The following is an 11,838-nucleotide window of genomic DNA, read 5'->3' as shown; positions in this document are numbered from 1 at the left end:
GACAGCATTTAACAACAACAACAACAAAGTAATACAAAATGAGGATGGAGTAAAACCAGGGGCAGAAAAATCCATATGCAGCCATTCAGCCAATACAATGACTTGATGACCTTGATTTTACCCTCACTGTGTTTTTCAGTTTTCATTTCTCAAAAGGATTTATAATCTTTTAAATTACATCAAGCCATCTTCACTGTGTTCTGTTCTGAGGGCCCCGCAGGCATCTATCTTCCCACCCCTTTCCCCCCAAAGCAGTCTGCACACACAGTTCATTAAGCATTTGTGTAATGGGATGAGATCAGACTGAGCTGCACTTAATTTTCTGTTGGAACTGGAAGTGAAAATCAATGACTAAACTCTAGGACTTGGAACTGGAATGGGATTTAAACATGCTAGAGGCTGGGTTGTCCTGGGTCACCTGGTGCTCCACAGTCGCAGCACACATCGTTGCCAGTCATCCTCTGGACTTCAGAAATGATCTCTTTTGTCAGTTCCTGGACGATGTTATTTTCTCCAGTGTTGTCATCGCCTTTAAATGCATTGTTTAAAGCTTCCTCTTTGCTGTTTTGCAGCACAGACATCCAACTAGAAAAACAAAGGCAAAGTTGTTTTAAATCTCAAGAATAACCGTTCAGTCGTCGTCTAGAATCCCACCTCCAAATAACTTACATTTGACATTCCTGCTCATCTTCTGCTTGAAAATGGTATGTTCTGTCATCTAAATGACAAGAGGAATCTCATCAATTGTGAGCCCAGACAGCAATTCGTACACAATTCCAAAAGAAATTGGTTTATAATTAACCCCAGGAATAATCTTAGCTCTCTGCTAGGAAATAAATGATTTGTATAAAATCAAGCACTCGCTCAGGCCCTTCAAATGTCTACCTTGGCTCAGTAATTGTAGTTTTGTAATGCAAATTAATAAAGCTTTCCTATTCCACCACTCAAGTATAAAAAGCTGTAGCTTCCAAAACTGAACCCACTCAATAAAAACCATCAACTAGCCTTTCAAAAGCCTTATTTTATTATTTTTTTTAACTTGCTGCAGAGTTGGCCCCTCCAAAGAAAACTGTCTAACCCTTTCAACAATAAAAGCCTTTTCTAAAGCAAATATCTTAGAAGGCTTCTGGTTTTCTTAGAAAAAAACAGTAAAGAAATTCTAAGAATAACGTTCTAGGGAAGTCCTGTATTTAAAATATAGTTAAAAGCAACAGACTATTGTTAAATAATGATGGACTAGAAGTCTTACATTCATATACAGCTGGCATCAACAACGTTTTACAAGTGTGAGCCAGAATGCTGAGCTCCTGTATGAACATGAGCAAGCGGAGAGAATGTTATGTAAGGTCCTGAAGACAAAGTGTCATTTCTGTGGCACCAAAATGTAGAGCCTCAGTATAATCATAAGAGAACAACAGAGAAACCAAAACTGAGAGATATTTGACATAATAACTAATCAACACTCTTCAAAAAGTATCAAGGTCATGAAAGACAAAGAAAATCTAACAAAGAACCTTTAGAGACTGCAGGAATCTAAGATGAACTAAAAATGAAATGCACTGTGCAGGCAATTCTGGGGAGACTCTTGGAATGGAAAAAGAACACTGGTGGAAAGACTGATGAAATGAGTAGCATTGAAGCAATGTCAAATCCCTAGCTTCAATCATTGGCTGATAATACGTACTGTGTATCAGGGATCATTGTACTAGGACGTTAACAATTAGAGGATGATAAGTGGTGTGGCACTGTGGGTTAATGTGTCAGTCACACTGCAAAGTCATTTGAACTGCAAGGTCAGTGGTTCAAGCTCACCAGCTGCTCCTTGGAAACCTTATACAGGTTCACTATGGGTTAGAATCAACTGGACGGCACTTTAACATCAACAATGACAAGTGAGGGGTGGAGTCCTGGTGTGGTGCTGTGGATTAATGTGCTAGATTGCAAAGTCAATTTGAATCACAAAGTCAGCGGTTCAAGCTCACCAGACACTCCTTGGAAACCCTATACAGGGTCACTATGGGTCAGAACTGACTTGACAGCACTTGACAACAACAACAGGTGAGGGATATCTAAAGACTGTTTTACAACTTTTCTGTAAATCTAAAATCAGCTCAAAATAAAAGATGAAAAAAGTTTATTAAATTTAAAAGACATCAAAAGAGGGAGGAGATCAAATGAAAAACAGTAACTCTGTTTTGGGGGACACTCAACAAGTATTTGTATCCCTAAAACTGAGCTAACATACCCTCCTCCAACAGTGGGTCTTACACATCTGGAAGCACTTTGATGTTTTGATCAATTTTTGGTGAGTTGACTGGGAGAAGGTTGAGGCCCAAGTGACAAAAATGAAATGTAGTCAGTGGTAGAAACATGGTTCTTTTGACTCTTTGTGTTAATATTCTTTTCACTAGCCACCTCTCATTTTTCTGTTTTTTTAAATACTAGGGGTATAAAACTATATTCTCTCCCTGTTATTGAAGACAGAAGCAGGATTTAAAAGAACTATTTCAAGTTCAGAGAAATGAATTTAGTTTTGTGATCCAAATGTGAGTGACTGAACCAAATATAACATCCAAAGAAATTTCTCCCTAGTGTTTGAAGAAAGAGGAGCAACACCATTTCCTCCAGCTCCAAAGTACTGACCTGCCTCATCTGGATTTGGGAGCAGCTACATCTTACCTACGGAGCTCTGGTAGTGTAGTGGCTACGAATCTGGCTAACCTCAAGGTCAGCAGTTCGAAACTACCAGCTACTCTGCGGGAGAAAGATGAGGCTGTCTGCTCCCGTAAAGATTTACAGCCTCAGAAACCCTGTGCAGGGTCACTATGAGTCAAAACCGACTCCACAGTATTTAACAACAACATCTTACCTGCTCTCTGTGCTCCTCGCCTGTCTGGAAGGTTTACTAAGTGAATTATATAGTACTTTGAAAATAGTGGTGATGGGAAATAGAGCCAGAGGTCTATATCTAACACGGAGTTACTTCATGGTCAGATCAAGCACAGTTCAAGTGGAAAAATCAAGGAGACAGGGGAAGTTAAGTCATGTCCTTTGGCTAATTCTGTATTCTAACATATGAACATTACAGAAGCAAGGGATAAGCAAGCCTCTGTGAAAACTTTCAGATTGAAACTTTCTCCATTAAGACTGTAATCATTGCAATGAAACTGAGTGTAAAACTGATGTTCTCCCATGTAAACTATCATTCAATTCACAACAAAAACTCAAAAAAACTCAAAAACTTCCTGCATTAAAAACTTGCAAGATACCTATTAATAAAAGATGTTTCTAGCCAGTGCTGTGCATTTGCTTCTGACTCCTAGTGACCCTCTACAGGGTTTCTGAGGAGCATCTGGTAGGTCTGAATTGCCAGTGCTTATCTTACACTACACCAGGACTCCAGTTTCAACTATGTTGTTGTTAAGTGCAAATGTGTCAGTTCCAACTCACAGCGACCTATACAAGGTTTCTGAGGAGTAGCTGGTGGGTTTGAACTGCTGACCTTGGAGTTCTTAGTCCAGTGTTGATCCTACTAGGGCCATTGCAGGAGTCCAAGTGGACTTTCAACTATAAGGGAGAGTAAAAACACAAGGAGACAGTAGAGATGATCAGGGCCACTAAAGTAATGATGGCTTGGGAAAGGCTGCTCCTCTGAGATCAAGGCTGTGGCTCCAAATTGGTCACTAACTGATTGTGTGGATTTGGGACAGCCACTCCCCCTGGCCCCATCTTATACAGGGCACTAAGTAGGATAAGCACTGGACTGCAAGATCAGCTTGAGCCGCAAAGTTGGAAGTTCAAATCCACCAGCCATTCCTCAGAAACCCTGTACTAGGATCGCTATGAGTCGGACCCGACTCAATGGCACACAACAACCACCACCTAGATCATTCCCATGTACTCCATTCCACCAATGATGATTGTGTGATTCTAGGATAATGGCTCAGGACTTGAATTTGTAAAGGGTAGGGCCAGTCTGAGGGCATGAGAATTAGCTAAGCACCTAGAAGTTCTGGCCTTGCCATAGAAACTCTGGAGCCTTTGGAAACATCCTAATTAAGATCATCTTATTGGATCAGAATGGAAAAAATAAGGATCTTACAGGGCAATATCTGAAGTCAACGGATCTGCCTGTTACTCTTCGAGGATCTCTAGGCAGATTCCAGGGATGGTTTTACAAAGTAAAGATTAGAAGGGATAGCTGTTCCTGGGATGCCTAGTGGGTCCATACCTAAAACATCTTCCTGTCTATTGTGTAGATTGAGTTTTATTCTCTAAACTCATAAGAAACATTTCAAGAACTTGAAGAGATCTTGGTAATCACTGGTTCTACTACCCAGATCGGTAGGCAGAGGAAGAATCTACCTACTAGAACAGGTACAGAAATTTTCTCAGGAGTCAGGCAGAATCTGATCCAGAACACAAGTCCCCTAAATCTCAGGATGCTCATCCCACTGGGGCTTTCATCACTAGGTAATGTCTCCTTTCAAGATTCTTTGGGGCATCTGACAGGTTTTTAAGAGTCCCCCTACAAAATTCGTCACAGTGTGGTGCTGTAGGATAAGCAATGGACTGTTATGGCACACAACAACAAAACTCTAACTTATATAACACTGCAACAAAGCAACACTGCAACAAAGCATTTTTACAATAAATACTCCTAGGGAAGTAACACTTTCAAAAGCTAGCTGAGGGGAGAAATTTGTAGGACTGGGATTTATTTTACTCACTGAGGGACAAGGAAGGAGGAAAGATAAGGGCACGCTTCAAAGATGATAACAAACTTGGGCAAATGTACCACAGGGCCTAAAAATGGATTTTATGAGGTCATTCTGAATATCACAGGCTAAAAGATCTTATCTAAAGGTTATTTATTTTATGCTTTAGACATAAATAGGATTTTGGATAAAGTCAGCCCCAGTACTTACCTATAACCAAATTTACATAGGACCATTCTTTCACACATTTAAGTGATGTGATAAATAATATTCGGTTGATAAGAAAACTCTAATTATGTTTCTTAGAAGCCAGGATGATGAGACTTTGTCTCTCATACTTTGGGCATGTTATCAGGAGGAACCAGTCCCTGGAAAAGGACATCGTGCTTGATGAAGTGGAGGGACAGCTAAAAAGAGGAAGACCCTCAATGAGATGAATGGGCACAGTCGCAGCAGCAATGGGCTCAAGTGTAACAACAACCGTGAGGATAGTGCAGGACTGGACAGTGCTTTGTTCTGTTGTGTGAAGGATCATCATGAGTAGAAGCTGACTCAAAGGCACCTAACAACAACGTCTACTTACCCCTTTGGTGACTGACACATTGTTAAAAATGTGAAGGCTGGGGATCCACTACCATTATTAAGCTTTTTGATCAAACAGTCTATAGAAGAATCCTGATCAAAAGGAAGAAAACGAAGAACCGAATTTTAAATTCCCAGGAAATCTAGGCTTTCTGGAGCCATTGAAGCTGGATGAAACCTTACAACTATTGCCCTGAGATATTCTTTAAATCTTACACTAAAAATATCCCCTGAAGTCACCTTAAAATTGAGTAATAGTTTCAACTAAACCGTCTGCCATGAGCACTGCACAGGATCAAATTGACAACAGCAACTCATAGATTGGATAGAAAATGTAGGGGGTAGTGGGTTAATGTTAATGTTGTTGTTAGGTACCATTGAGTCAGTACCAACTTATAGCAACCTTATGCACAGCAGAACGAAACATTGCCCGATCCTGGGCCAACCTCACTACTGTTGCCACGCTTGGGTCCATCGATGCTGTCTCTTTGTCAATCCATCTTGCTGGGGGCGGGGGGCGCAATTTGGAAAGGGAGGGTGAGAATGGATGCACAACTTAAAGTACGTAATCAATGTCACTAAATTGTACAGCTAGAAACTGCTGAATTGGTGAATGTTCTCCTGTGCATAGTCTCAACTGTAACAACAAAAAACTAAAATAAATCAGAAAAAAAAAAAAAAAATGTGTAGGCTGGGTAAATTTCTGAAGTTGTTAACACATCTGAGAAAAAAAAAAATGCTTCAGCACATGTGGTGTCTAATTCAGGGTGTCCCCAGATGTGGCTGCTAGAGGTAATGGGAAGTGCTTGCATTTAACTGCATATGGTGTGCAAAACAGTAGAGCTTTGAACTGCTTTATTCTCGCTTAACCCCTTGCTGAGAATTTGCATTCCACCCTAGACATTCGGAATCAGAACTTACATTTTAACAAGATCCCCAGGTGATTCTTATTGTATGGAAACATAGAGTCTTGCTTTTTTTTTTTTTAAGCAGAAAGGATTTTATAGGCTTGAACTAGTACTATAATCTACTTGTTCACAAATGGGAAAACTGAAGAGTTGAGATAGTGCATTTGAGTTTACAGTCAATTAGGAATATGGCTGATTCTCAAAGTCAAACCTTAAACTGATGATTGCAAGTAAACAATTACTAGTGGAAATGAAGGTTTATGTGTCATGTGAAAAGATAAACATCTATCTTCTCAAACATTCACTCTTCAAAATGTACTATTTGAAATGGGATTGATGCCTAGGAGAGTTTATATAATTTCTCTATAGCACAGCATCTCAGAAAGAAACCTACGTGAAATAAGGTCAAAACACTTTTTCTCCTCAGGGTTGGTCTTCACTTGACAAGTTAATAGGTTAAGCTTTGCAGGAGGGCGATTAGCCTGTTTGGAAAAAAAAGAACAGAAAGAAAGGTTGTGGGTGGAAACAAACTGAAAAAATCATATAGTATCATTCCTCATTACAATAAACCAAGATCAGGGTTCTTACTTATTTGCAAAGCTAGCTTTAGAATGTCCGGTTTATCTAGGGAGTAGGAGAGAGCCACATTACAGCCTGTCTTCCCTTTTTGACTCCAAGGAGGCAACTCCCTATCCCAGTATGAGCATACACCCACACAAATAGGAAGGCTGGGTGGTGCTCATCTTGAGGTTAATAGTAGTGGTCTCTCAGATGAAAACAGTCTTAACATTCGGTTGTGATTTCTATTCATGACCTGGGCACCCAACTCTATTTCTGATGAATATATAAAAGTGTCTTTCTGGGTTTAAATACTACTTTCCAAAGTGATGACAAATAATAGATTCATATTTTTGAGATATAAAAAGCCAATCACCACTGTCACTAAAATATGCCTTATTTACATACATATCCCTCCCCTCTACCTCCACACAATGTTTACAAGAAATCACAAAACATTTTTGTCAGAGATGTGTCAAAAATGACTACTTTTTGACTACTACAGTTTTTTAAAAGAAAACATGAAAATTAGTACAATAAAAAAGCAGAATGCAGAAAGTAAGAAGATAATTTAAGGGAAAAAAAATTTTAACAGAAAAATTTCAAAACAGCAAACAACCCCACAAATCTTCAAATGTGAATGGGCTTATCTTATCCACCTTCCCAAGCTGTTAAACGAAAGATTAAATAAAAGTATCTTAAACTTCAAATTGTTCTTGTGTACCATTTCCCATGCTACCAGCTGCTTTAACATACAAATAAATAAACAAACAATCAAAAACCTATAAAAACTTGGATTTTGATTTCATCCAGATACTCACACATATGCACACAGACATCTGTGAAGACCTGTTAAGATCCTCATGTAGGTATTTTGTCTCTCCCTCTGAGAGTGTGAGGGGTGTGAAGGGGAAGGGAAAGTAGTCTCTATTAACTATGGAACAAAACACTAATTTACTCTGTAAAGTTTCACCCAAGCTACAATAAACAAGAGCAAGCCCACTGGGAACAACTCTATGTAGTGTGAACAATTTGGGTTTGATAAGAAGAAGTCAGGACAAACAGGTTTGGATAAATGAGATGACACTAGACTCCCCTCATTGATGGTTACATGAATCACATCTTCCATAGAGACCAGAACCAGCTGCCATCTAGTCAGTTCTGACACATGGTGACCTCATATGCACTAGAGTAGCACTGTTCACCATGAAGTAACTCACTTAATTTTCCTAGATGTCCTATGAGGTAGGAACTACTTCAATTTTACAGATAAAGTTCGTGTTAAAAAATGGAATAAAAAAATAATGGATTTTTTCCATCAACTTTTTGAAGCCCCTTCATACAACTTGGGAGCAGTGAATCCAGGATTCAAATAAAATAAAACATTATTTATTTATTTATAAAATACTTACATTTATAAATATATTCATATTTATAAAATATTTATTTATAAGATAAAGCTGGCTTCAGAGTCCAAGCTCTTACTTACCACATTCTACTGCCTTCTGTGTGAATACACATGGAAGGAGGAGTTACTTAACTTGATTTATCTTTAAAGTCATAGTTAAATGTAGCAAATAGTCTGTTTGAATTACAACCACCCATTCTTCCTCTCCACTTGTAACCTGTATTTACTTTTCACTCTGATTTTGGGATTTCTTTTTCTACTTCAGATCATATGAACACCATAAAATGTAGAAAAACATTCAACATCTTTATTTGAACTAGGAATGATGATAAAGGCATCTATGGTTGCATGTTATAAGACGCAGCCACATTAAAAAAAAAACAACAACATAATGGGTCCACAAAACATAAAACTGACAGTCATTATCTATGCCAACTACTCTAAAATTTACAATAATTGCTTGCTACTTGTCCATTCAGATTAAGTATCAATTGACAGTAAAATTGTAAAAACATTTATGGGAGCAAATTTTGAAACAGAGAATATGCTAGTCATTAAAACTTTCCTCCATGATACAATTTCGGGAGAAAACGGTGCTGCCATTTAATTTAGCTGTGAACAGTTGTATCTAATTCACCAGATTGTTTACCAAGAACCTAATTTGAGAACCCTGGTTTAGTAAAGCATCTAGGAATAAGTGGATAAAAAGATCCTACAGATTCAGTGTTTGCTGTGAAGTCATGGGTTATTATTAGTTCTCCCATTTTAATCATGTCGTTTATCTTTCCCCCCAAACTGTCAAGACTTTAGAAGGAAGTGTGTATTCTTTCTGCATGATTGAAAATTTCTTAAAATCTTAGGTTGTATAAGAGGCAGTGGACATTTCTTCCAGCTTAATACAGTTCTGAGTCTTTGATGATGTTATAAATTTGGCTAAAAGGATACCTAATTAGAGCTATTTCCTCCTTTTCTCAGTGCCAGAAAACAAAATTAGCCTTGGCTATCAGGGAATACCAATTTAGGATTCCACTAAATTCAACCCCAGATGTTATCATTACCCCTCTGCTGAAAGGAGCAATAGAACTATTTCATTTTTCAATGGCTGCCAGCTTCCTGGGAAGGTTTTTCCTAAGAGTATAAATACACCCCGTGATTCCATTTCTTACAGACCTGATTCCCACTGTGTGCCAGAGACTACTTGTACATTCCCATTTATGCAATCAAGTCTGTGAAAAATTACCCTTTCTCCCTGATAATAAATGAACCAACTCAGGGAAATGTTGGCTAAATGGGTGATCTACACAAGGAGACAAAGCAAAGCAAAAAACAAAACAAAAAAACTCTCTTTCCTAGTATGTTGTTGTTGTTGTTAAGTGCCATTGAGTCGGGTCCGACCCATAGCGACCCTGTACAGGGTTTCCGAGGGTGTAAATCTTTACTAGTATAGGTTAATTCATATCACCATGTGCAGACATTCTAGATGCACTAATATGAACAGGTTTTTTGGTTTCTGACTTCCAGAATATGCAGAAAAACTAACCAGGAGGGAGAAGGAAAGGGAAAAATGACTCAGCAATCAAAAGGGAGGCAACTAAATTAACTAGTTATTTTCCTTGCAGGGCAGCCCCTATCTGCTACCTCTCCAGCAAGCAGCATCAGCTGCTTCTAGTATACCCCTGCTCGAGTTCCTAAAGGCAGAGAAGGAGTTGTCAGCAACCAGGTGAAGCTAGTTATAGCTGTACTATCTGCTTCAAACTGGTGCAACCCATCAAACTGTGAAGACAACAAAGCCAATGTCTTCTGAGAGGAAGCTTAGGCAATGGAAGCGATGTGAACCAAAGTTGATGCTATTGGCAAATGATTACTAGGCCTGTTTTTAGTTCTATTATGGAGAGAACCACTTGTTGGCTTAAGCTGAGGCTCTGGATCTAGAAAATAAAACAAAAAAAACCAAACAACAAACCAAACCCGTTGCCATGGAATCAATTCTAATTCATAGCAACCCTGTAAGTTAGAGCAGAACTGTCTCATAGGATGTCCAAGGCTGTCATCTTTATGGGAGCAGACATGCACATCTTTCTCCAAAGGTACAGCTCGTGGCTTTGAACTGCTGACCTTTCAATTAGCATCTGAGAACTTAACCACTGCGCCACCTGGGTCTACAGGAGCACTTTAATGAAGCAAATACACCACATGACTTTAGAGTTGCACTCTGTAAAACACACATAAATTGAAACTTTCCCTTATATTATGACATTTTTTTGCCTGGAGGCAGTAAACATGAGTTAAAACAAGTAGCCCAAAGAGGAAATGCTTTGGAAGCAAATGACAGATTCACAGGTGTTTAAAAGCAGGGAGGGAACTGACTCTCAACAGTCTACCATTCTCAAGTTTAAAGATGAGTGACAACTACACAGATTCACTCTTGCAATCCACAGCACTCTTACCCAGACACACACGTATATTTACGTGGAAAGGACATTACAGCAAGACCCAACTTGCATGGTTCCAGGAGTGAGTTGATGAGTCCAGCAGAAACTGATTTTTGGAAAAGTGAAATGATGATCTTTCTTTGTCCAGTCAATACATTCAATCTGCTCAGCCAGCGGGCCTCAAGAGAATCCTACACACTATATACTTGATATATGTTAGTTCTCTTTTCCCACTTCCAATAAGTGGAACTGGTGAAAATGAAGTGACCCTCCCTACAAACACACACCATGCTGCAGTGACATTCATTAAATAGGGTTTTGCTGTTTTCTTGCTCACAAGTCCCAGGAAGGGCTATTTCCCTGGAATGCTCTTGGAGGGAAAACCCCTTTATAGGGGTCTGACAAGGCAGTCTCTCTGCTCCTGTACAGTTGTGACTTTCATCAGGCAGGTGGGGAAACACTTAATGGTTACCTTCACTGTTGTTAAGTGCCATTGACTCAGTTTTGACTCATAGGGACTTGTACAGGGTTCCTGAGAAGCAGCTGATGGGTTTAACCTTTCAGTTAGCAGTTCGGTGCTTGTCCTACAGCACCACAACAGGACTTCCTACCACCCACTTGTATTACCAACACTGATAATATAGATGCAACACTAGGCCTCCAGCCTAGGAAATGGAAATGCAAGCCATCATCAGCATTTCTAACATCCTGAAACAGAAGAAATAACGCAGTCTTTATACAGTTTCAAAAATATTTGCCAGCCTATATGACAAATCCTGTCACACCAGGTAAGGGGATAATGCCACTGTAGAGAAAGAACACCACAGTGAAGGGCTAGGTTTGTAAGAAATTCCTAGTCTTTCATGTGCACTCTGTTTATCGCAGCACAAAATCACAACAGCTAAAAGATGAAAACAAATGCTTATCAGTGGAATACTAAAGAATAACGAATCTGCAAAACACCTCATAACATGGATAGACCTGTAGGACACTAGGCTGAGTGAAATTAGTCAATCACAAAAGGACAAAAATGAGACCATTATTACAAAAAGTCAAGAATAGGTTCTCATACAGAAAGAAACATTCTTTGATGGCTAACAGGAATTGGAAGAGTTAGGAGGGTAAATCACTAACTAGTGGGTGGTTGTTGTTATTAAGTGTCGTCGAGTCAATTGTGACCCATAGTGACCCTGCATAGGGTTTCCAAGGAGCAGCTGGTGAGCTTGAACCAC

The 11,838-nt window shown here is 39.2% G+C and overlaps 1 protein-coding gene across 2 annotated transcripts in view; it reads right to left on the bottom strand.

Moving 5' to 3' along the window:
• The window catches only part of ASAP2 (ArfGAP with SH3 domain, ankyrin repeat and PH domain 2), a 281,424-nt gene that overhangs the window by 46,229 nt on the left and 223,357 nt on the right, over window positions 1-11,838 (bottom strand). For both annotated transcript variants that reach the window (XM_006863981.1, XM_006863980.1), the window contains exons 12-14: window positions 6,603-6,690; window positions 670-718; window positions 419-585 (exon numbers count right to left, since the gene is read on the bottom strand). In XM_006863981.1, coding sequence (XP_006864043.1) covers window positions 419-585; window positions 670-718; window positions 6,603-6,690 — 304 coding nt within the window. The remainder of the gene's footprint in view (window positions 1-418; window positions 586-669; window positions 719-6,602; window positions 6,691-11,838) is intronic.

Source organism: Chrysochloris asiatica, unplaced genomic scaffold (assembly GCF_000296735.1).
Source record: "Chrysochloris asiatica unplaced genomic scaffold, ChrAsi1.0 scaffold00058, whole genome shotgun sequence".
Taxonomy (NCBI): domain Eukaryota; kingdom Metazoa; phylum Chordata; class Mammalia; order Afrosoricida; family Chrysochloridae; genus Chrysochloris; species Chrysochloris asiatica.
Note: the sequence above shows the minus strand (reverse complement) of the source record. Positions and strands in the feature narration are given on the sequence as shown.